A 27,715-nucleotide genomic window follows, 5' to 3' on the forward strand; every position below is an offset into this window, starting at 1 on the left:
AGAAATGCAGCCGGGGCAAACAAGACTTTGCAATGAGAGATCACACACACAGGTGCTGTGTTTGAAATCGCCCCCCTATACCCTCTTTCACTGTTACCTACATTACTCCACTAATATAGTCCAATTAAAGGAGTTGATGATAACGAGTGAGTGAATTCGGACACTGAGTGCGCCGAAAGGGCTGCCGCTTTTGCATAGTTTGTGCTTGCGGTTTAATAATAACCATTTGTAACTTGGTACACTGGCAGCTCCAATAGTAACGAAAAGGTTTATCTTGAACCCTGACATGGAAACTAGTATATAAAATGTAATTAAACTATTTAATAACAAATTAAAAAGGAATTTATACCTGTATGATATACGCTGCAGCGCGGTTTGGAAAATGGATGAATGATTTGATTCAGCTGTCGGCGGCATCTCCCATCGAGATGCAGGAATTCATCCAACGCTCGACTCACAGTGCATTATGGGTATTCTCTAGCCGTTGAGCCTACACAAAGCCACTAGATGAAGACCATCTCTGGTATACATTGTTTGTACACTCATTAATGCGGTGCCTTCTGGGATTGAATGAGTGCACTCAATATTATCTACTATGGTTTCAGACACCACTACAAATGGCTGTCCCCTCAAAAAGTGCCCTATTTAAGGGTATAGGGGCGATTTCGGACACAGCCGGGGTTGAAATAGTCTGAGTGATGAGAGACAGGTGTGTGGTAATCAGTCCAGGTGTGGGCTCTTGGGAAATGTAGTCCAAATTGAATGCTAGCACTCAGGCGAGTGAGACCTCCGGTGACCAATTGAGGAATCTTTAACGTTCTTTACTGTTCGTGACAGCAGCAAAAAAGTTTTTGAATAAATAAAGAAATGTTTAAGAAAAGAAATAAGAAATGTTTCTTGATCACCAAAACAGCATTTTATATAATGCATATAATGGTTTCTGAAGGATCATGTGACACTGAAGAAAATATATTAAATATTAAAATATATCAAAATAGAAAACTTTTATTTTAAATTGTAATTATATTTCACAATATTGCATATAATAAAGTCTTTGTGAGCATAAGATATGTCTATCAAAAACATTTTAAAAAACTATAGCTAAACTTTTGAATGATGGTGTATATACTGTTCAGTTACTGTGTCACGGTGACACAACCATCTATCAGCCCATCGTCACCAGATCAGCACGCTCCTCTTACTTGTTCACTCTCCCCGGACTACTGATTCAACGCACCTGCACCTCCTTATCAACCTGCACTATATATACCACACACAACCTGCGCACCATTGTCTGGTCTCATCTAACCATGTACAGACTCATCTCTTGCTACAACTCCCATTACCAGTCTGAGACTTACCTGCCTGACTACCCGTCTTCGGATGACCGTCTTCTGTCGTCTGATCCTGATCCTGAGCCATTCTTCAACCACCTGCATCTGTGATCATCATATTCCACCCAGCTAAGTCACAGTGCAACTGCTTGAACTTCACATTCACCCTTCCATCGACCAGTGTTTGTTCCCTCCATCCTATTAATAAACCTTGTTTATATGATCACCTGTCTGTTCTCTTCTGTTGTGTGACACACGAATAATAATAATAATACTAATAATAATTTTAGTTAAAGATACAACAGTCATTCTAAACTTGAGAACTTTCTGTTCCAATGCCACATGCTTATAAACTCATCTTTTTCATGACTGCTAAAAAAAATTAAGCCATCACATCTACATATTGCATTTAAAATGATTTCATAAACTTTGGGATAAACTTTTCATTTAATTTTTAATAAAGTGTTAATTCAAAACAAATCAAATAGTTTCACACTTCCAAAAAGAAAGGAAAAAAGAACCTCTAAAACATGTTTGTTCAGCCCTGTGAAAACCAGCCTAAAGGCCCGTACACACCGGGACGAATATCGGCGCGTGTTATTCGCCAGCGTTTTTCAACGCATTTTTTGGGTTCACACCCAAGCGATTTTCGCTGACGATGAGCCGAGTGAACATGCAAATTCATTCCCTGACATTAGATGGCGCTTAATACCACTCCATAACAGTTCTCTTTTATCAAGATTTTTGTAGTCGCTGTCGCGTTTGTCACAGTTCTTTATGTTCCGACACCAACGAGACCAGCAGCTCTACATTCATCTCGCCTTGCATCTTCCTCGTCTTATTTCTTCCCGGCAGTGTTTAGACGCTACTCGGCGTATATCTTCTTCGCCGTTACGTATGTGTGCTCGGCAAGACCGTTTTGTGTTTGAGCGCCCCCAAGTTGTGTTTTACTGTAACTTCAGAAGCTCTAGACACGTGAGCAAAAGCGGCAATCTCATTGGTCGGATAGTTTTTGACGCGGCGCGTCAAACCAAAAAAAAACGAACCCGAGTCGTTTTTAAAAAAAAATATGCTTTTACGCGTGGCGTAATTATGCTTTTATTCGTCCCGGTGTGAACAGGCCTTAAAACTGTGACAGATCCTAAGTGTAAAGCAAAATAGGGGTTTAGAAATGCGGGTCTATAAATAATAGACCCGCATTTCTTAAAATGTCACTGCCATTGTTTTGTCTCATGATGCACACCATTAATGTTTTTATTTTATTTTTTATAAGGCACATTTATAAAATTTACTTAAACAGACAGTATGGAATTTTTTCGCCACTAGGGGTCGCTAACCTCTTTACAATAACAAAGGCGTAGTTTGATGATGCAACATTTGCTAAGAACTATGGATCTTGTCGTCAACGTCAAGCCAACCGATCTAATAATGTTTATGGATGACTAAATACATCAATGCTTTTATCACGACTGTGATATGAAGCAGTTCGGGATTGCTAAGAGACAGCTATCAGCTCCAAACGCGACGCTAGTCCCACGGATATAAAAGGAATATGGACATTTCATTCTACCGAACTACACGGAAGTGCAGAACTCACAGGTCAGTTTATTAGACAAATTAAACTTGTGAGGTAACGCAGCGCTGTTTCACTTGGTCTAACATTACACAAGCACACTAAACTGCATTTCAATGTGTTGAAATAGATGTGTTAGTTTGTCTGTATGAGACTAGCAGTAAGCTAGATCAACATTAGAATAATATACAGATCATATTATAACATTTTATCATTGTTGAACTATAAAACATTGATTAGTTTTATGTAAATGTGCTCACCTGTTTAATAAAGTGCATGTAGGAGCGGTCGAAGTCTCGGACGTGGAGCTCTCGTTTATATACTGTCTATGGGAGCTCTCGGCATATCGAAAACACTGCGCTGATATTGATTCTCGTTTAAGTTCTCATTTTTTATCCAAAGTCTGCTTGCCATGGTCCATAATGTTCGAACGAAACAACAACAGCGTGCAAATAGACATTGCGAACTACATTGTCCACGTCTGTCGCTTTGGTTACTATCAGAGGGCTCTGGTTCATAGCTCTGGTTACCATGGCAGTATGAGCGGAAACCAGGGACAACGTGGATATGACGCCATTGACTGTGACAAAACGGAAATAAAGAAACGTGCCGTGTCTTCTAATTAAATTAAAATTTCTCCTGGTTTGAAAGTTGTTGGAAACAGTCGGGTTAATGTAAGTACACAACTAAAAAATATATATAACATAGATTTAGTGATTTTTGCTATTTTTAAAGCAAAAAAGTTACATATTGTGCCTTTAAATGTCTAATCCCAATCCTTTTATGAACTATCATCTAATCACTTTTGTCTGTGAAACCAGGGGCCTATACCATGAAGCTGGTTTAAGTGGCTAGCCAGGTATGTTTCAGTTTAGTTTGCGTGATTTCAGGGGTTTAGGCACTATGACATTGGCTTGGTTTTTAGTGGTGTTCATTGTAACTTACGCTCCATCGCAAACTTGCTCAAAGTGACTCAAGTCTGACGCAATAAAATCACTTCCAAGTTTTCTTGCTTTAAATTATAGGTCACTACAGTACATAGTAACAGATTTTTAAAGGGGTCATGAACTGCATTTGTTTTACTGTTTTATGTTTCCTGGGGTGCACTTATAGGGCCCCATCGTACACCCGGTGGTGGATTCGGCCGTGCACTTTAGATCATGAGCTTAGATCTTTAAAATAGGGCCCATAATGTTAGTATGATTTTTACATCAAAAGTTGTCATAATTTAGAAATAAAAGGCATTATTCCTACCCTGATTTTAGCCCTCTGATTTGAACGCTATGTTCAAGGGATGTTCTATGTTATGTCTGATGTGAGACTTCAGAGTAAATGCCCACTTCTGTGATTGGTGATCTTTACAAATGAAATAGCTAAGTATTACATGTAAAACTGTAACTTTAAAGGTGCATTGCGCAAGTGTCTGAGTTTTTGCAGAACTATGCCCCCTCTGGCGACAAGCGAAACTGCAACACTGCAACTGAACGCGCATGACGTCACGCCCAGTCTCAAATTCCGACCCGAATCCCTCTTATTTATTTTACTGTACAGGATTATAGAGAGAAGGGCTCATTCAGCCCATCAGGCAATTGTTTAAGCATGTATGGGTTAGAAAAACGGGTATTTTTAACATGAAATGTTGCGCAATGCACCTTTAAGCACATTTTTACTATTACAGCTCTCAAGGTTAGCTAATTGTGAAAAGTGTTGATTATAGCATTATATTTAAATCTACAGTATGAAAGGTTGCAGTGATGAGGATTGTAGCTGATCACAAAAATGTTGAGAGTGTGAATGCAGTGATCACATCAAACTCAAATTCTGCACACTAACGAATACTTTAATCGAAACTAACAGTGCAAACACAATGTAAATAAGAGATTTGTTTATTATAACGGGAGTTTTGGGGAAGGTCCAGAACTCAGTCACTGATAAACTCATGCTGTTTGATTCACAGCTTCTCCAGCGATTGTAAAGGGAGCGCTCTTTGATCACTTTCTATATATAATTTAATCACAGTTTAAATAACAGATTATTTTCATCCTACTAAGAAAAAAAAAGAACATCTGACTGTACATGAATCAATATATCAGAAATCACTGGCGATCAGGCATTAGAATTAACACTTACTTACATGTTGTCGCATTCAGGGCTGGACTTCAAACCTCTTTTAGTTACAGTGTGTACATTACACCTACTACATAATACTAGTTAGCCTATAATATTAGTCCAATGACAGTAATAGCCATATTTTGTAAAACAAATGCACTAAAAAATAAAGGAAACTTTCATAATTAGTGTTGTACCAATTTCTATACTTGAAAGAGATAAGCACATGAACTTTTATTTTGACGCAAACTGCATCAAGCTTTTATTTTGGCAGAAAACATGGTTTACAAACGCCTCTTATTAAATGTCTAGTGAATTGCGGTAATCGTCAACTATGCAGATGTGGAAATAATCTGTAACTGGGTTATGGGTTCCTACACTCATGACATGGCCTAAGTGTTTTGAAAGTAGTTCTGCTTACCGCGGACTCTACACTCTCTCATCTCTCTCCTGATCCTCCGTCCTCACTATCATCATCTGCCACAGGAGCTGATGAAGGTCAGAAAACATATATTTTGACACAGTTTACAGTGTCTGCTTTAAGGGCCTGGTTCTATTTTTTCACGCTATTTATCTGCACATTCCTTGCGTTTCTTCTCCATATATTTTTGACAGATACACACTGACACTGCTGCACGCTCGCTCACTTGTTTAAAGTTGTGATTGGGCCAGCCCAGTGTCAATCAAGAAAAGAGCCAATGGGCCGCTGATCTACGTGTTTCATGGGCTGGTCTGTCAAAAAAAAAAAAAAAAAAACTAACACTGACTTTGACCAATGCATTACACCGGCACAAACCCAGCGCCGCCAATTAAGCAAAACAAAACAAAACGAATGGGCCGCCGATGTACAAATTTTATGGGCCGTAAAAAAAAAAAAATATGAGTATGAGATATATCGGCCCAAAAAGCACGTCGGCCCACCGGGCAAATGCCCGGTATGCCCAATGGCCAGTCCAGCCATGGTCGCATTATTGTCGAGTCCATATTGTAAAAGTCTGTTTGCAAATCCTGCGTCAAAATTGCAACTGATTTACCAAAGAATCCACAGTGAAATGTACCGATTACAAATAAATAATGCTCAACTGAGACATTCACCTTGTTGAAAAGAAATAACCACATTCCTAGCATTAGGATCCTTTGGAAGGTAATGTCATTTTTAGTCCAGTGAGTGATCCTGTGCTCCTCTTTCCTCATCATCTCACTAACACACCAATGGGTGGGGCTAAAGTTGCAATGATGAAGTAGGTGTTGATTTTCATCTGCAGAGGTGGACTTTTGTCACACTATTACGTAATAAAGAGGCACATTCCACAGTCGTTCGCTGGGCTTGGTTACAATAAAAGCTGTTTTTGGCCTAACAAGGACGTTTTGAGCTCTGAAACTTACAGGATATTCTTATAGTATTATATGTCAAAAGCTCAAGGAAAATTTCTCAATTCATGACCCCTTTAAAGACTAAATTGTCTGGCTATAGTAATGATTATTTATTATAATTATTTTATGATTTATTTATTATTCATATAATTATTATACCCCCAATCCATTACATATGAGCAATTTTAGTTTAAGATTAATATAAATATATACAGATAATATGTAATATAAATAAGATTTGGAATCAATATAGATAAAGCTTACTACATGTTTGATCAAAATTGGAATAGAGGATTGTAAATTTTAACTAGTATCTAACATTTTGTTGCCATAACTGCCTATTTTTGTCATGACTGGTAAAAAATATTTTTGGCAAGTAAAGTCACCGGCCATTGGCAGGTGTAACAAAAAAGTTTGTTATAGGCCCTGTTAGGTATACAGAGATTTGAACATGTAGAGTTTTCAGCACACGATTTCCTTACAGCCTTTCATCACTCTCTTCAAACTTAACACTTTTTGCAGACGCGCTCTCACCCAATCCTCGAGCAAAGCCAAGTGTGCCATTCTCACCAGTTCTCACAATAAACACCTTTTATACAGACCTCTCATAAGCCAGTTGTACACACGTGTATATTTGCGTTGTTCAGAGAAACCTCGCTGCTGAAGCTATAACGCAGCTTTTCTTACTCTTTAACTGTATATGATGGAATGTATTTAAGATAAAATTCAATTGCATTATTTAATAATTTTTATTATATCATTTTATACAGTATATGGATTATATAATACAATTAATGCAACATCCTTCAATATAATTATCGTGTTAGGATGAAATATCACTTCTTAGCATGTTTATAAGGCCATACAGAGTAAGTGCTTTTTGCGTACGTGTGGTTTTAGTTGTTCCTATATTTTTTCGTAAATTTAGAATAGATTTTATTTAAAAAAAAATGGTGAATCATAATTTATTTTTAAAATCATTTGTACGCACATTTCACGCACAAAATTGTGTTTACACATGCTTAGTTAATGAGACTCCAAACTGCACTGCAAAATGCATGCAGTTTGGATTTTAATCGATAGAGAGCCAAAAGTTACATAGTATACCTTTAAATAAAATTTGCCACAAGTGCTCACTTGCAAGAGCTCCGTTTGGTGATGTCAATGGCAGAGAAGCAATATGTTAGACACAACAGACATGATCTATCTTTACGTTTTTTAAAATGTAATTTTAGCCGCACAACTTTCAAAAACGTTTCAATGTCCTCGAATATTCTGTTTGCACATTTGTTTAGTTCTCAAAACTGTTTTAACATGAAGAAAACTACTTTGCACACTGTTTTCCCAGCACAAAAGTGAGGAAACAGTCTGCAGAATGAATGCCAGGGTTCACAAACAAAAATGTATTTTCTGGCCTGGACAACTCAACCTGTCAGTCTTTAAGCACTAGAGTAACAGCAGACTCACAGTAGCACTAGAACTACTTGAATGATCCGAGTACAGCCCTGTGAAATGTCACAGCAGGAGATGCATTTCAAAACTTACCTGAGAGACTTGTAGACTCTTGTAAGATGTTTGATCTAAAAATACTGATATATTTTTATATAAGAACATAATGGTGCCTGAATTTTCACAGGACATGTGAAAACTGTGAACAATATTTGTAATTATAATGGGAAAAGGATATAAAATGATATTGCCTAGTAAAAACCCAAATATATATTTATACACTAGATGTCGCCTTGGGGTTCTAAGCATGCGTCAAAACCGCCGCCATCTTGGAACAGGGGTCTTGTCATAGGAAGTAGCTAGGTAACACTGCTATCTCCGCCTGTACTTCGAATTCATGGATGATATCGGACTTTTGTGCTGCGTATGGATGTTCACACGAACGAAATCTAAACCAGACAGCAAGGGAATACATTTACTCTGTGGATGGTAGTAGTCAAGTTGTTTTTTTATAAGCTCAGTGTACATTTCTCTGCTTGGAGGAAGAAAATGAACTGTGATTCTCGCATAGAAAATGAACTGTGAATGTGCTGTACTCTTTAGATATTATTTGAAATAACCCTTGTGTTTAAAATGTAGGCTACAATATGCAGGAGTTGATCCTCAATACCCACCTTTGGCTGTGTTGTTGTACTTTGTTGTTCCTAACTTTCGATTTTTTACCGATTGTACTCAAACCTTTTAATGAAAAAACAAACAAACAAAAAAACAGTGTGGCGCTTGTAAAGGCTTGTTTCTTCCTTGCAAACTGGGGATGGAGGTGTGGAAGGACACTGGAATTTGTGAAAATGTCAACTGTTTAACTGGGCTTCTTCGCCCGAAAACGGGCGAAAACGTCTCGGGTTACGTATGTAACCCTCGTTCCCTGAGTAGGGAACGAGACGCTGCATCGATACTCGATACTTTGGGGAATGCCTTCGGCATGAAGCGTCTGAAGTCAACTATGGAACTATTCCAATCTTGATTGGTGCAACGTCACCCGTGACGTCGCATGTGACGGTGATCCGGAAGCTACAAAAGGGTCACAGGAACCAGGAAATGTTAGCTTCTAATTGGTCAAAGCAAGTCGTTCTCAGGGGCGCGAAAAGTGTGGCCGAGGGATGCAGCGTCTCGTTCCCTACTCAGGGAACGAGGGTTACATACGTAACCCGAGACGTTCCCTTTCGTAAAGGGAACTCCCGCTGCATCGATACTCGATACTTTGGGGAACGAATACCCACGCCGCCACACTGAGAGTAAAAACGCCCTGGTATAAAGCATCTGGTACACTCACGGACGATAGAATGAGTAGAGGGCAGATCCAAACTAGCTTGTCATAAGATTTGGTGCAAGAAGGGGAGGTCTGGAGCCGGAGGCTCGACTGACCTCATGGCTGGGAGCCCCAGACAGTAGAAAATATTAGATGAGAGGTGAAGGCAGAAGCGCACCTTGTACTTCAAATATGAGTGGTTTTAGATAACCAACTGTACTCTTAATAAAGGGAATAGCTCCTAACCCTTGATGCATAACTAGATGGACTGACTCCTCTCAGCCTGAGTCCTAATGTAGGAACCTCAAAGGCTATGACCTTGACCATCCGACACATGCGATGGAGGATGGAATACCTGAAGAATCTTAACATTGCCTACAAGTACCTCAGTACAGGGCAAAAATAACGTTGAGTGGCTCCCACGCTAGCAAGTAAGAGGGGGCACGACCACCACTCTTCCAGAGAGTAAGACGAGCAGGAAGCAGACTCAATAGATTCTCCTATATATACTTATATATCTCAAATATATATTCGTATACCTCACCCACAGGACATGATGGGTGCCAGGGATAACCCATCAGCCTGATGCCAATAGGCTGGAAGAAAAGGATTCATCCTCCAATCTACAGGAACATGGAGTTTCAGTGGGAACGTCCTTTCGAGAACACCCTTAGAGGCTTGCGGAGGGCACTGAGGCCGCCACAGAGGCCCTAAGCATGAACAGGAGACCCCGTTAGAGAGCGGGATGGAACACTAGTACTGAAGCCAGTGGGCAGTAATAAACTGGGTTCAATGCCCTCCCTAACTTAATTGTTTAGTTCCTAGTAGAGTGGGGTTCTAGTATGGATGTCCTGACCACCTCGGTGGAAAGGGCAACCTAATTATGGGTGGGACCCCCTCAGGGGCCAGACCCATAGTCTCCATAACTCTGGTCGGGGATGAAATAATATACCATCAGCCTGAGACAGAAGATCTCTCCTAATAGGAATTTTCCATGGAGGACTCTCCAAGAGACTAATAAGGTCCGAAAACCAAATTTGGGCCGGCCAGTACGGAGCTACAAGGAGTAGTCTCACTCCGTACCTCCTGACCCTTTCTAGAACCCCAGGGAGCAGAGCGATCGGGGGAAAAGTGTACAGATGTGACCTCAGCCACATCTGTACCGTGGCATCCAAGCCCAAAGGAGCTGGATGTGAGAGAGAGTACCAGAGCGGGCAATGAGAGTTCTCATGAGAAGCGAACAGGTCAACCTCCGCCCGGCCAAACTCTCTCCATATAAGCTCAACCACTTCAGGGTGGAGCCGCCATTCCCCGGGCCTCGGCCCCTGCCTCGACAGGATGTCTGCTCCCATATTTTCAACCCCAGGAATATAAATAGATCTGACAGAGAGAAATTTGTCCTGGGACCAAAGAAGAATTTGATGCGCCAGTCTACAAAGAGGGCGAGATCTCAAACCTCCTTGGCGGTTGATATAAGAGACCACTGACATATTGTCTGTCCTAACAAGAACATGATGGCCTCTGAGGTCTACAAGGAAGTGCCTCAGGGCAAAAAAATACAGCCAACATCTCCAAGCGATTAATATACAATGTGAGATGATGGCCCTTCCAAGTACCTCGGGTGTAACGGCCCTCCATAACCGCACCCCAGCCCGTGAGGGACGCATCCGTGGTCAGAGTTTTTCTCTCACATGGTGCTCCCAAAACCGGGCCCTGAGACAGGAACCATGGTTTCTTCCATACGACAAGAGAACGAAGGCATCTGCGCGTAACTCTGATCGTACGAAAAGGGTTTCCCAGAGGAGAAAATCCCTTGTTCCTGAGCCACCACTGCAAAGCCCTCATATGGAGAAGACCAAAGGGTACTACCGTGGAAGCTGCAGCCATAAGACCCAAAACTCTTTGAAAGTGTTTGACAGTGATAGCCTGGCCTAACCTAATACTCTTCATTGTGTTTAAGATAGTATTTATACAAGCAGGAGACAATTGTGCCCGCATTGACTAAGTCCCACTCTACTCCAAGGGACATAGTCCTCTGAAGAGGAGTTAAGGAACTCTTCTTCACATTGAGTCTCAACCCCACGCACCTCAGATGGCGCAAAACAACATCTCGATGTTGAATTGCTAGTTCTTTTTGACTGAGCCAAAATGAGCCAGTCATCTATAAGATACGGACCCCCTGAAGTCTCAATGGAGCAAGGGCCGTGTCCATACATTTAGTGAAGGTGCGAGGGGATAAGGCTAGGCCGACTGGAAGAGTCCAGAACTGATGCGCTTTTCCCCCCAAAAGCGGATCTCGGAAACTTCCTGTGATGGGGTTAGAAGGGAAAGAGGAGTTAAGGAGCTTGTGGATCTATCAAGACAGACCAGTCTTTGGAGCTGGTCTGACTGACAGTCGGTAACTTGAATCTGAACCCCCTCGGAGGTTGATCCAGTACCCTGAGATCCAAAATAAGGCCTAACTCCCCCCCTCATAGGAACTATGAAGTGCCAGCTGTAGAACCTGGGCTCCCGTAAACCAAGGAAGAGCCCACTTTGAGGTTTCCTGTGTTAAGAGGGACTAGACTTCCTGTTCCAAAAACCGACCCTGCTCTGGGCTGGCCGACATGTGAACCACCCTTAGTAGATAATATTTGTATATTAACTCCACTGTAAGCAGGACCCCCTAGGCTGTATTTTGAAGACCCCTCGGGGTGTCTAAATATGCCATTATGGGGACCAGTCCCTCGAGACTGGCCTCGGCTATAAATTTCCAAATGGCTTCGGTGACCTGAAGCAGCTAACTGGCAGGAACTAACCGAAATATGCTCTCTACAGACCTCCTGAGAGGCGGCGAACTCGACAGTGCCGCAACGTCTTCGGGCAGATACTGCGATTTGTGTTCGCTGGAAGCCGATGTGTCCCGAAGCGCCATCGGCGGCGGGAAGCGAACATCGATTTCCTAAGGGCTGCATAAGGGGGCTAGACTACTGTACTCGCTCTCCTGGGGGAACGCCCATAAGGGTCTGCGTGTTACGACAAGACCTCTTAGTTGAAGCCGTCTTAGCCCGAGAGACAGTCCTCAGACCTGTCTTCGGTATGGAGAGCTTCGTGCGAGAATGTTTCCTCTGGCCCCAAGCCTTATACGGGGGGGCACAAGAGGGAACCCTCTCAAAATATGAGGAGCTGGCGGCTGTCCCATGAGGCTACCCCCTGGCAGCAACCCCATGAGACCTGGACTGACAACTGGGGATAGCTGATTGTCGCTCTGTCTCCTGAAGCCTCTCGACAACGGTTCTTGCCGCGTCACCAAAGAGGCCAGAAGGTGAAAGTGGAGCATCGAGAAGGAAAGCCCTGTCTTTCTCCCCGATCCACAAGCGATTAAGCCATAAATGTCTCTCTGAGACGACTAGTGCTGCCACGGCCAATAGCACGGGCCGTCTCTTTAATAATATGGAGAGATAAGTCAGCTACTCTACGAAATTCAGTAATATAGAGTGAGACCTCCCAGTTATAGTCCACCTGCTTGAGGAGGTCAGCCGGGTATGCCTGTAATAACCCCATCGTGTGTGGGCATGCACCAGCTCGACCACCGCCATATATGCTTTCCCTAACAAATTCGATGTACGAGATTTGGAGGGAAGTGTCTGAGCTATCAGGGGTGACGCAATGTCGGGGAGAAAATATTTCGCAAAATATTCCTCAACCCGAGCCATCACCTAATAACCATTTTCATTAGATTCCCTAATGGATGAGTAAATATATACATGGGGGAAAATAATTGAGACGAAAATGGATTTTTCCACGATCTTGATACCTCAGTATGGAGATCAGTGAAAAAGGGAAGGCTCTGACACGGAGATTGTGACTGGGTCTGCAGGAAGCGCTCATTCATTTTATTTTTCTTAGTCGCTTCCTGCTTATTATATGGCCATTTAACATTTAATTTAACCACTGCCCTGATTACAACCTCCAGCAACTCCTCACTAACGGAAATATGGGGTGGCGAATCCCCATATCCACGTGATTTAGTGTTAATAGATAATATCTATCTCCTCGGAGACAGATAAATCAAACGCTGTGTCTTTAACACGGTCGGAAGAAGCCGCAGCGCGGGCTTCCGAACCGTGCGCGAGACCAGTGGAGCTGGTTAATAAACACTGAGAAAGGGTCGCAACCGTCTCAGTATCATATGCCAGCCCCACGTGCGAATCACATGCATACAAGCGGCGCGCTGCCTCAACAGACGCGGGACCTGATGCACTGGAAACGCGAGCCTGATCTAACTGATCGATCAGGCTCAAACGGGAGCGGAGCTTTTTCATTGAAAACAGTTTGCACAGACAGCGCCCTCGAGCACCGCCCGTGCATGCTCCACTCCCAGACAAACTACACAAAGCGTGTGTGTATCATCCTCGCTTAAATAACGTGGGCAAGGGGACGCACACTGCCTGAATAGCTTCTCTTTTTTCGCCATAAATAATACTCTTTTCACGGGACAAACAACACCAAATAGAACAGACAAGATTGACATAGAGCGCTTGCTGAAGACCAGAAGCTAACATTTCCTGGTTCCTGTGACCCTTTTGTAGCTTCCGGATCACCGTCACATGCGACGTCACGGGTGACGTTGCACCAATCAAGATTGGAATAGTTCCATAGTTGACTTCAGACGCTTCATGCCGAAGGCATTCCCCAAAGTATCGAGTATCGATGCAGCGGGAGTTCCCTTTACGAAAGGGAACTTGAACGTTTCGAATTGTTTAATTTTTTTGCTTCATCGGATGGGGGTGAAACTTGGTGACTTTTGTTTTATTACCTATATGAACACACAAAAAAATCAAGGAGATGATTCTGATATGTTAAAGGGTCGTAAAAAAAAAAGTCACACTTAGCTTCCTCCCGCTCGAAAACGGGCGACATAGGAAATGATTGGGAAATACGAAAAAATAGGAAAACTCAGAGAAACTTTTGGTGGTACAAGCTACAGATCAGCCACTGTGCTGAAAAAAAGTGTACAGCAATGAAGGGGTGACACTCTAGAACATCAAGAGTGCAAATAAGACACCCCCCCACACACACACAAACACAAACACACACACACACACACACACACACACACACACACACACACACACACACACACACACACACACACACACACACACACACACACACACACACACACACACACACACACACACACACACACACACACACACACACACACACACACACACACACACAGAGAAATGAACTGGTAAGACTGAAACAGCACATTTTGCCCCAAACTATATAAAAATGATATAATCATAATAACTCCAAAACTATAGCAAGGAGAGTCAAAAGGTAGGTATCGTTTGAAAGAACTCTTTTTAAATTTTTTGAAAATATAAATTACATTACATTTGGACATTGTCCTGCCAAGAAACAGCGGATAAAAGACAATATATATATATAATTTTTATTATGATTTTGCATATCTTTCTTATTTGTCATGGAATAACTCAGGAAGGAAATAAGGTAGGAGGAAAATTCTTTTTTAGTGAAGTCCGCCTACATGTTAGCTGCATCTGGATAAAAAAAATAATAATTTTTGGACAAAGGAATCAAAAGTTACAGCATTTGGAAAAGAGATAGCCTTTTTGTACAGTCTTTGACACCCCCTCATGGGCAATTTTTTCTTCATGAAGAATATCTTGTCATAAAAGCAATAGATTATGTTAATTTTGGGCTCATTTTAATTGTAATAATATGCTGTAAAAAATGAAGTGCCATTTTCAATTATCTGAGAATGTTTCATGAGCTGTATGATGTTTTTGACACATTGCAGTACATTATTTTATAGATTATGAAAAAAAAGAAATTCTATTTATCAGCAAATAACTCAGCAATACTTAAGAGTTTTTCAAAGTGGATACATTCACTGTAAAGTTCAGACTCTAAGCTTTCAAATGACATCAACTTTGTGTTAATCAAGGCAAGATTTTTAAAAAATATGGTAAAGAATATTTTCGCAGCTAGGTGGCGCCTGCTGGCGGTACACTCGGTTTTAGAGGGATTCCTCAGCACTCGTTAGGAGTTAATAAATGTAATTAGATGCATTAAAAAGCTGAGATCCTAAGCTTTAAAATGATATATAATTTGTGTTGTTCCATTCAGTGGTTGCTTAGTAATAATTTTTTTTCTTTCCGAATGTATATAACTTATAGGCGGTTATAGGACATGACACAAATTAATACATTTTGAAGCCACTAGATGGCGCTCTTCTCAGTTTAATTTTTTTTTTTTTTAGGCCTGCACTCTATTTTGATGTGAAATGTTGCATTTATTGAAAAAAATAAAAAAATAAAAAAAATAAAAAATAATATATTAATTCTAATGGAAAAAATAGCTCATAAAAATTATATAATTAATGCAAAATATCATAAAAAATTCCAAAAATTCTAAATAATAATCAGAAAACATTATAGAACAAAAATATATTTGATTGGTTATCCTGGGAAAAAGTAAAGTAAGATTTTAAGGCTTCGCCCGTTTTCGGGCGGGAGGAAGCTAAGTGTGACTATAATACGAAGAAGCCCAGAGGGTTAAAGCAGGGATAGACAACTCCAGTCCTGGAGGGCCACTGTCCTGCAGAGTTTAGCTTCAGCCCTGATAAAAACTCACCTGCCTGTATCTATTTAGTAATCCTGAAAACACTGATTGCCTTGTTCAGGTGTGTTTAATTAGGGTTGGAGATAAACTCTGCAGGACAGTGGCCCTCCAGGACCGGAGTTGTCTATCCCTGGTTTAAAGCTGTGGCGAGGGGGGCGTGGTTTTGCAAAGTCTGTAATGGGAGAGAGAGGACGGAGCAGAACGGAACGTAAGTAGGTCAAGTGCAGATGATGAACACCTGTGTCTGATTGCAGTAATTGGCGTGGAGAGACCGGATATAAGCCGGAGAGTGACAGAGAGAGAGAGAGAGAGACGAGCTGGGACCTCGTGTGCTGCTGGAAACCTGAAAGAAACGCTTAAAGAGAATTCTGAGTTAATGTTTATTTATTGCTGTGCCTGTGCACGGTGAACGCGCTTTGTGCGCACCTCTGTTATTTTGGAAAGAGTGAATAAAAATCGAGTCCCAGCTCAAGCCGACCCCTGTCTTCTTCCTTCCTTGTCATTATTGAGCTGAACCTTATCACAAAAGCCTTTCTTTAAAGTGAATTTCGTTTTGTATAAATTGTATCTTAATTTTAATAATTTTTTCATCAACCAATTCCCTGGATTATTTTTAACAGTATAACATATTTAAATATAACAGTCAGACAATATAATCATGGAGGCGCCCGCACGGTCACTTGCATTGCACGTGAACTGGAGCGCATCTCATCCTAACTTAACGAAACTCAGTGTATGCCTCACACAGACATGAGAAATACATCAAATACACAAAGCTTGACATGTCTTTAAACGAAATAATTCAAAACGAAAAGAAAAAGTCTACTCTCTGATTATGTAATCCATAATGTGCATTTCTCTCTATAGGCGCGTTCACTACAAATATGGCGAATGTCAACTTCATCTTTGCAGCCGAGTCGACACTGTCAGAAAACACTAGTTTATTAATAAAAAAAAAATCAATGCACGCGTCACCGGATTTACAAATGCACATCTTGCATGCACACATAGGCTATTATGTCAAAATAACGAGATATTATGTTGAAATAACAATATAATTAATAATACATATTTTAGAATATTTGATTGAATGCTGAATGTTGCGCTTGTTCAATTTAATAAAATTAAAACTTTAATTGTGATCATTAAAATAATTTAATATTAAATATTTAGTGGCCAAGTTTTGCTCATACCTGTATATATATATATATATATTTATATATATATAAAGTAGCGATAGTTCATTCTAAGTTTACTCAAGTGGAAGAATGTGACTAATAAACTTAGGCCTACCTGCACTATGCATTATATTTTGAAAAAGAAGTAGATTATATTAATATCAAAACCTAAAAATTTTCTCTGGACTCAATGATAAATACATGTCTGACCGTTGGAACGAACCAAAAAAACATGACGATTTTTGGTGATTTTATTTCCGTTAGACCTTTGCCTACATTGACGCTGATGCATTAAAGAGGAGGGGCTCCCCTGTTTCAAGATGGCGGCTCTATTGATGCATTCGTTCCAATGAACTGCCGTATACAAGGCGACATCAAGTGTATATATCTATGGTATAAACCTGTTATTTGGACAACTGTAAGTAACCTTAGATTTTGCAGAGTATGCACTTTGTATCAAATGAAGAAACAAATCATGTGACTGTTTTTAATACAAAAATTACAATGCACTGGATCATAGAAATATTTTTAACCAGGGATTCTGAGAGGTTTTTATGCAAAATATTAAACACACATGCTAGCTGTGAGTTAAGCAGAATACTACTTTGATTTTTTTTATTTCATACAATGTCTTTATAACTAACTAGCTTTAAATCGAGTGAAGAGAAAATAAATGTTCTAAGCAAACATATAGTAAGGAATCATCACTTTGGGTCACCACGTTCATCCAAATGCTCACAATAACCAAGATGTTTGACCAAGAAGTATGACTTTGCAGCAAGTACACTTCTGTGTGAAAATTGCTGGTCTCGTAATGTCCCGGTTATGCCTTCATATCACCCTCAGGGGGGGATCAAGAGTTCAATGATATGATTTTCCACAGTAGAAACGATCTTCCACTAAAGAATGGTGACGAGTAACGCAGTGAGGCTTATTCTGTTGTTGTTCTGAAATAAAGCCCAAAGCCCATGGCAAAAAAAAATTCTATTAAGGTTATATCTGTTGAGACATCTCTCACACCCTAAAATTCCTCTTCAGGGCTCTGGCAAACTCCAAGACAGAATCTCTTTTCGTGTTATTCCAGTGAGCTCAGCAAGGTCTGCTGTAGGAGCTTTTCAAAGTGAGATTTCTATAAGCTTGTCAACAAAAGTTCTTCCCAGCCTGTCTAGATCAAACTCTAACCCCTTATACCACCAAAACGTGAAGAAAGAGGACTGCAAAGACCCATCAGGCACTGAGATTACCACCTGCAGGTCTGTATAAACCAATTTTGGCTCATCATGCGGTATTCTCAGGCTGACTTTAACAAATATGCTAAACTTTTTTATGCACTAAGAATGAAAATAACATTTTCAAAATGCTGCAAACTGCACAATATACTGTACATAATAAGCACATATACTATAGTAAAAAAAAAAATCACATTTGTAAGAAATTCACATTTCTAACTAACAAATATGATTTAAAAATGACTTGAGGGTTTAAAAGAGCAAAGCTAAGGCAAGACTTATTTGTGGCCCCAGGCAGACACAGCAAGGAGTGGGATTAATCATGGTTAGAAAATCAATCATGGGTGCAGAAGACTAGTAAAAATCAATGTGACAAATGTCCCTGACGGCATTCTTCAGGAGAGGATAGAATGTTCTAAACTACAGAAAGACAAAAGGACCATAAAGGACTCGAATCCAAACATACAAATCCCACCACACACTAACACATTTATGTGTCCTTTATTCTGTCTAAACTTGTCTCGTTTTGAATGTGTCTCTTTTGAGGTTAAACAAATCACAAAAACCCAGTTCAATACTCAGGTTCAGCTGTCCCAGATATTTCCCACTGGCTTCTCCTTTTCTCCTCCCAAAATTTGTTTTGCAACTCTCTGTTGTGACTGTTGCTATCCCAGCCATGTGTTCTTCTGGAGCGAGCAGAGCAGCTAATGGTGGCATCCAGATGGGCAGATTTAAATTCACCTACTGGTGCTGTGTATACTAGACGCTTCACCCACATTTTTCTCCTTGAAAGTCAGCCTAAATATCACTGAATTATATTTCGGGATACAGAGTTACGCTTCAGTATTGCATATTTGAAATTAGCATAGGCTAAAACTGTTCAGTGTTGACTTGCTGAAGCTTTGTTGCCATTCTCTGCCTAGCCTGACAAAGAAGTGCATCTGTGAACATGGCAAGCACATGTAGTTAGTATGTCAAAGCTACAGGGACAGACAGTAAGCTGACAGCTAAGAGACTAAGCTAAAACCATGCTGCAGGATGGCACAAGTGTTGCTGGAGGACGATTTGTACAAACTGGGCATATATGCTATACGCAGAAAAAAATACATAATTCATCGTTTCCTATGCCAAAGTGGGGTTAAAGAAAAGGCTGAGTAGTTCTTTTTTACTCCAGGGCTCATAAAAACCTCACTATGATTAAAATTATCTCAGTGCTGACAAAGATACACAGAGCTCTTAAATCAGGTTAGACCTCCACAGCCACTTCAAACAACCACTTTCTTTATTCCTTCATGTCCATTTGTCCAAATCGCTAGCACATACTTTTTGACAAACAGTTAGAAACTCCATATGACTTCAAATATGAATGAGTGAGCTTTGTAAGGTTTAAAATGCCATCCTTTACATGAGTTCATTATAATACATATAACTCATAACCCATTGTAAACCCTTACTTAATGAGCAGGGTTTTTTTCCAATTGAAAAATGATTTCTGGGAAAGCAACATCAAAGGGCTCATCCTTTTCTAAAAAACCTAACAAGTAGTGCTTTGTTTATGTCACCGTTCAACAATGCCACATTTGAGAGCCACAGTTAAATCACAAATTAAATCTAATAGATTCATTTTTTAGATTTAATATGACACTGTTACTTCAGCAAAAGAGTAATGTTTAGTCAGGTGGAGGTATTTTTTAGTAGTAGTTTAAAATGCTTGTAATTCACTCTTGATGTGCGGCAGCAATGTTGTTTGATCTGCTCGTCATTGCTGTTTATAATACTGAGCCTCTCTAACCATTATAATAATATTTCTGTCATGGCAACTCCCGGAGTGATTGGCATGGTAATGGGTATGACAATGGTGTATGTTTGGTCTTGGCGGAATAAATTTGCTATGCTGCACCATCTAGATTTTCATGCCAGAACTTATATACATATGTATGTATAAATACAACATTTAGATGAGTACATTTCTGGGTACAAACCAGAAGCACACTGACACAAAACATGACTACAATTGCTTCAATGGAAAGCATATTTACACTGTCTTGAAAGTTCACTATCCTCTATATATAGAAATAGAATAGAAAATAGAAAATAGTAAATGTGTGAGCAAGTGACCGATTTCAGTCTTTTATAGAGTTGGGGGGTGGGAGCCTCAGATTCTAGTCTTGATTGAACAGAAAATCTGATGACCCAGCTAACAAAAATATATTCTAAGAATGTTTTTCTAACATTGCCATTAAAGGAATTGTTCACTTAAAGGGGACATTGGATGCGAAAATCACTTTTATATGGTGTTTGCATATAAATGTGTCTTTGCAGTGTGTGGACACAATCACCATACAATGAAAAAATCCATTCACTCCTTTTATTTTAATCCTCAAAAAGCCTAAACACTTTTAATAATCAAGCCGTTTGGATTTTCTGAGCAATATGATGTCATATTGCTCATGCTCCACCCACGACCACTGACGGACTGTCCCGTATTAGCATATTTTCCCCTCATCCATTTGTATACTGTCCACCAAGGCAGGTTGCCAAGGCAGCACTTTAAGTGTCTTGTGTTGACACGCCCCACGGAAGAGAGGGGTGGGGTGAGCAGTTGCTCATTATCATTTAAAGTTGCTCATTATCATTTAAAGGGACATGCACCGAAACTAATCGCTTTGAACTGTTTTTGAAGAGGTAAAAACTGTGTTGTTTTACACAACCATTGAGAAATTTTAACCAAAGTATGTTACAAACTTTACATGACAGGGTTTCTGCAGGATTCAGTAAGTCAAATTTAAGACCTTTTTAAGACATTTCAAAGGGGTCATATAATGGTACATGCACTTTTACAAGTTGATTGTACTGAAATGTGTGTTGGCAGTGCCTGTACACAACCATCATAAAATGATAAAAATCCATCCAGTGTTTTTTTTTAATATTCTTATATGTTTCCCCCTCTCCTGAATCAAGCTGTTCGATTTTGTGACGTCACAAAATCGACGCCCCTCCCACAATGGTTGATTGACAGCCCGCCCTCGTGAGCGAGCTGTCAATCATAGCCCGCGCCAACCGGCGCGTTTATTGCTGATAGCTGGAGCACTGAGTAGAATGGCGTCTAAGCGATTGTGGTGTTCTTGGGTGTAATGGTAATAACGAACACAGCAGTCATTTTGATGTTACTAAATCCGTACAGCTGAAGACGCAGTGGCTGAGTTTGTTTTCGAAGGGAATTCCCCGCGATCAACGTCAATACTTTCATGTTTGCGTGAATCATTTCACCAGACTGCTTTACAAACGAGGGTCAGTATAAAGCTGATTTTACTAAGAAGCTGTTCCTGAAAAAAGGATCGGTACCAACTATTCGTGTTCCTGCTGAACCTCCAGAAGAACTGAAGTGAGTGTAACGTTTTATTGACCTTTATATTAATCTTTATATTAATCTTTGCAAATCGCTTGCTGCACGCTTCACGATGAATGCGGCTATTTTTACTCTCAGGGTACATTATGGCATGTTTTCTATGTATGACGTTCTCAATATAATTAATAATCCCATGTTTATAATAAGCAACGCGTTATGGTTATTGTGTTAAATTGTGTTACAAACGGTGTACGCACAGAACAGAGGGGCGGGGTGAGCAAAGCATATTATCATTTAAAGACACATGCACTGAAACGGCGTGCTGAAAACAGAGCTGTTTTTGACCAGGTAAAATTAGTGTTTTCTTACAATACTAATGAGAATTTTTAATTCAAGTATATTACAAACTTTTAATTTAGACCCTAAAGAAACATATTAGCTTGTACAAAAATGATGTGACCCCTTTAACAAATGAAAGATTGAAATTTAAGACCTACACGACGCATTATCCAAGTTAGATAGATAGTTACCTCGGGATCATTAGAGTATCTATCTATCTATCTATCTTTCTATCTATCTAGGATTATCTGATGTGTGTGTGTGTGAGAGAGGGAGAGGTAAATTTTTTTTATCGAAATTGTACTTTTGCATATTATACTGTAAAAAAACAATTATTGTTGATTTTAGTTGATCACAGTTGATCATAACTAGAGAGGAAATGATGAGATGATTAAAGTGACCAAAATTATCACGGTTATCACAGAATCCTGTTCAAAAAGTACTAGCCTAATACTACAGAATGAAGTCAATTCAACAAGTTTTATGTCGAAAAACAGCAAATAACAAATTGATTAGCATCAATATGCACGTTTTGTTTATGTAAACATTAAAATACCATAAAAAATGATGGCCAGATTATAAAAGAGTGTCTTGCAACATGTTATCTACTAACATGTACAAGTTCAAATAAAGTTTTGACAAAAAAGGTTTTATACAAAGAAAAACCTCATATTTCAGCCTTTAAATAATTTTTTATAAAAAGAATGAGTCAAAAAAGATAAATTACTGACATTTACACATTAGCTTATATTTATTAGTAGTGTTTGGGTGCACCCCCATCCTTCATGTTGACTGAGCTTTCAATGTTGTTATGGAAAGGGGTGATTGGTTGGTTCCTGTCACATGACCTGCGGTGCGTTTGCGGCATTCTGAAAAGTTTAGATTTTTTTCATCTCGTTGCGCCTGGTAAAAAAATTAGCGCGTCACTTCAATTATGAGCGCGCTTGCCCGCGCGCCTACATTTGAACAAACTTGAGCGTGCAAAAGCCGTGATATGTGAACAGCCTCTGGCGAGCTAGCTCATATCAAGCCACGAGCTATTGGTAGCACACAAGCAAAGTGTTGGAGACCCCTGCTCTAGGGCTCCGCTTTGTAGGCTACAACTCCATATTTTTTTGCTACTTTGTAATAACGTGTGATCAGGCGTTTGCAGTTGCTGCCCCAAGACTGTGGAACAAGTTACCCCCTGATATATTCGTACAACTGCTGATGAAACTCTTTTTAGGTCTAAACTCAAAACCCACCTGTTTAGAATGGCTTTTAATATGTAGTAGTGGTGACACAATTTCCTTTTCTTGTTTTTCCCCAAACTTTTTCTTTTCTTTTTTGATTTTACTGTTATATGTATTTATTGTATGATATAATGTTTATTTTTTCTATGATGTGAAGCACTTTGGATACCTGACGGTTGTTTTAAAGTGCTATACAAATAAATGTTGATGTTGATTGATAACTTTCTGCGGCCAGCGTTTCTGGAAATGAATGAGGGTAAACACTTTTTTAGATAGTGTATGTGTGTTGTGCCGTAAAGCAGTTACATCGCGAGACCTGATATCACGGGATACTTGCTGACGCTGCGGCCGGCGGCCCAATGTTGCAAGGGTGATTTTTCGTCTCACAGGCGCTCGAGGGGTGCGAGAAGACCACCATTCAACCCGAAAACAGTCATATAACCATTCCAATGACTCCGAAGCTGTTCAGTTAAGATAAAAAAGTTACTTAGTTCACCTTTAAAACATTTCGGTGCGTTCGTAATACGCACTGGGAACGCCAGAGCGTACATTGTGCTTTTGAACTTCCGCCCGCCTGCCCGCTCTGGTGCTCTCAGAGGCAATTTACGAACGCACCCACAATAGCCTAGTTTTTTATGTACCTTTTCGTTTTTTTAATAAAAATGACTAAATTCACACACTTTTACGATGTTTTTGGGACTCAAACTGTTGGACAGCTAATTCAGAAAAAATACTTTCAAAATTTAAGACTTCATAAAGCCGTGATAAGACTTTTTAATACTTTTTAAGGGTCTTAATTTTCCCAAAATTGATTTATCACCTTTTAATACTTTTCAAGACCCCACGGATACCCTGCATGAAGACCCTAAAGAATCATACGAACTTGTAGAAAATGGGAATCCGATGACCACTTTAAAATATAAAATTCTGTCATCATTGGGGTACATCAACTGTCTGGTTACCAACATTCTTCAAAATATCTTCCTTTGTGTTCAGCAGAAAAAAAAGAAATTCATACAGGTTTGAAACAACTTGAGGGTGAGTAAATTATGACAGAATATATATATATATATATATATATATATATATATATTTTTTTTTTTTTTTTTTTTTTTCTTGGTGATGTGAACCTTAAGGGAGCATTACATTTTCCAAAAAATTATGGGAATGTTACTTTTGAATGTTCTCTGAATATTCTGAAACAAGCAGTAACATTTAAAGCTGTTAGACGAACGTCCAGTTAAAACATATAAGGAAAAAAAGTTCCATAATTGATGTATAAATAATGTTTTTGTGCTAATGTTTTGAGAACATTGTTAAAGACCAAATAACTTTGAACGAATGTTCTATTAATGTTACTTGAAGAACGTTTGTTCATAACTTTGAGAAAACCTTGTTTGTTAGGTATTAACAACCTTTGAATGTTAATAGCCAAAGTTCTGGGAATGTTCGCTGATAGCTGGGGAGTAGCTGAAGTGCAGAATGATGTTTATTTAATCAAAAATATTGATCCGTATTGGTGCTAGAATGAGACTGTAAATTTTGAATGCATGTATCTTCTAAACGTGAATTTTGACATTGTTTTGGAGCTCACTAGCTTCTGATTTTATTAGGACTTATACAAGATCCAAAAAAAAAAAAAAAAAATCTAAATGTATCGTGCTGGTATGAAAGTACTGTTATTTTTAATGAGACTCATCCCTTGAGCCAGTTACATGCCTGGCTCCCCACAGGGCCACAGAGAGAGAGAGAGAGAGAGAGAGAGAGAGAGAGAGAGAGAGAGAGAGAGAGAGAGATTATATTATGCATGGATGTCAACAATCCACTGGCATGAAATTAGTAAAAACCCTCATTTAGAGAGCTTTTTATTTAAAGGTTATTGTGAGCATGGCAAAATCCTGATGCGTAGATATACATAACACCCACTAAACAGTACATAAAACTTTTAAAAATCATATTTAGCATAGCATACCAAACATCACATACTGTATAACTAACACATCAAAGCCAAGAGTAACTATTTTCACCTTACTACTTGAAAGTGAACAGAGTGTTGATTATGATACAAAACATGGCTCACTCACCCCCCAGCCCTCCTCCTGACTGTCAGCAGCATTGTCATGCTCAAAGGGTATGAGAGATGAGGATAGGTGTTTCTTATGACTGGACCCTATCCCGTCTGCCTGCTTCTCCATATCTGTGGGGAGAAACAAAATTTATTGAAATCTTCATTTAAAAAACACAGTTATTAGAGAAAGAAATTTACTTAATTAAAAATACAAATTTAAGGAATTTAAATAGAAAATGAGAGAGAAAGAGAGGCATGGAAAAGTACGAAAATCAGGTGAAATGATAAGGTACTAAAGAAAAAGAAAGCAGAGGAAAATTGGGGGACTGGATGCCATTTTATCATCCAAGGAGCAGGGTGCTTCTCCCACTGCATCTGGCTCTAACAAGATAACAGGCTGGCAGATGGAAGACAGATAAAATATCCCCTTTTTCCTAATTTCTTCCATTTCTTTTCATGTGACTAATGGGTGGTTTCACAAGTTGAAGCCTGAAAGGTTGTCAGTGTTAGTGTTGATGGGGATGCTGCAAAGCCAATGCAGCATGAATATGGAACATCAAGTGAAGAAGTCATTTGGTTTCTTCTCAATGTCGGAAACATGGCATATCTATCCATCCCACTTCTTATGCAGTGGTAGTGGAATGAAGGTCACAAAAGTGAGATGATGATCAGAAGGTCTGTTGTTTGAGGGATGCTTGAGAGACAATTAAGCAATGAATCTGTTGTCCGTTGTTGTATTCAAGGATACACCTGAGCAGACAGCATAGTTAACAACACAATTAACTCCAATTGCTATCCCAATAAAAACATTAATTGCTGGTGAAAGAAGAGTTAGGATCAATGTAGGTCTAATAATGACTAATTGCCCCGTCAATACGACCACCTATTTAGAGAGAGCAGCATGTCTACTAGCCAGAATCACAATAATATTGTATATTTTCTCATTTTACTTTCATCAAAAAACATATAAAATCATTTTATATGCATCTGGGTCTTACTATTCAAAAATTCAATCTCTCTCAGAAGTGAACAAGGCTTTTTAAAAATATAGGCTTTTGCGACGAGAGTATCCATCTCCAAACAGAGTTCAGCTACAAACTGATATTTCAAAAAATCATTAAATCTTGCATGAGTGAGTTCATCACTCTCTGAATATTTAGGATGTAAATGAAATGCATCAAATACAGCAGAAAGTGTAATGACAACTTTTTTTCAGACATTACAGTCTTAAAATATGTGTGAATGAACACAAGTTTCTAGCTACTGCCTGCTATGTTTGAATTCTCAAGAACACTCTTAGCATTCAGAGAGGCTTTGTCTTCTCCTGGAGAGCAGTTTTTAATCAAGGCAAACACATCCTGGGGAGAATCAGAACTGATGACTCTTTAAGAGAGCTCACCAGAATAACACCTGTCCTACTCCTCCAAACTTACTTTCAGATTGAGATGAACTACAGACATAAGAGAGATAGAGTGAGACAGTCAGAGAGAATCTGAAGACTGACAGCTGATTTTAAAAGGCTTATGAAACTAATGATAAAAAACTGTTTTATGTGTGTATCTACAAAAACGGTGATTCTGTCAGGACCACTATCGTCAAAGATGATTAACAATTAGCATACAGTTTGGATTGGCTGTATGGTTCCATTCTGGGCAAGAACAGAATACACAGAACAGAACCAACATAAATGTATTGCAGATATCATTAATGTTCTTAATGACAATAATTTAATGCGACAGCATGAATCAAGATAAATAACAGTTTGATTTGAAGAGAAATATCAGAAGGCCAAGTCCTGATTGTGGACGAGAGAGGAGATGGCAATGGAGGAGGGTTATTAGCACCTGAGCAACGCGATAAATCTGCTGATAATACTGAATGGACCTTATATACAGGGATGCTATGATAAGTGTTGTATCCATGTGAATCAGTTGAGAGTCAGCTGACGCGAGCATGACTGACATGACCTGCCAGAACTAACGCTACTCTTGTGTTGACAAATATAGGCACAAAAAGCTATTAAAACTTTCAGAAACATCACGTACCATGGTATTTACATGGTACTACAATGTACGTCTAAAAAAATATATATTTTGGTTTTCTCATCCAGTGCCACAGCAAAATAAATTATATTTTACCCGGTTTCAGCTTTCAGTTTGAATCAAATGTGATCACAGAAAAAGACTATTTATCATAAAGTAATATCAAGAAAACACACCTTTCTGTTGATTTATCATTGTGGGCTGCAAACAAAAGCTCCATTAGGCAGAACCAGTTCATACGATTCATGAACAAAGGAGTCTTATGAGCTGGTTCTTTTAATCAATAATTCAAAAAACATTCAACTCAGGAATTACCTGACTGGATCAGTTTGACGAATCATTCACTGAATCCGTCAGAGTGATTGTATTAATATGAACTTAAGTCTATCAGTCATATCCGTACAGAGATGAGGCAAGTTTTGTGTTCTTAAGGTTGTAAAACCTAAATTAGTTTAACTGCAGACTGGCTGTGAAGAATGGAAAGATGGCTCCTC

General features: G+C 39.3%; 1 protein-coding gene across 1 annotated transcript in view; it reads right to left on the reverse strand.

Moving 5' to 3' along the window:
• b4galnt4b (beta-1,4-N-acetyl-galactosaminyl transferase 4b) overlaps window positions 1–27,715 on the reverse strand; it is a gene marked incomplete at both ends in the record, with an annotated part of 108,469 nt that overhangs the window by 63,937 nt on the left and 16,817 nt on the right. Inside the window, one exon of the mRNA XM_081393940.1 lies at window positions 25,196–25,308. Within this exon, the coding sequence (XP_081250066.1) occupies window positions 25,196–25,308 (113 nt within the window). The remainder of the gene's footprint in view (window positions 1–25,195; window positions 25,309–27,715) is intronic.

The sequence above is a fragment of the Scardinius erythrophthalmus genome (assembly GCF_964197995.2).
Source record: "Scardinius erythrophthalmus genome assembly, chromosome: 2".
Taxonomy (NCBI): domain Eukaryota; kingdom Metazoa; phylum Chordata; class Actinopteri; order Cypriniformes; family Leuciscidae; genus Scardinius; species Scardinius erythrophthalmus.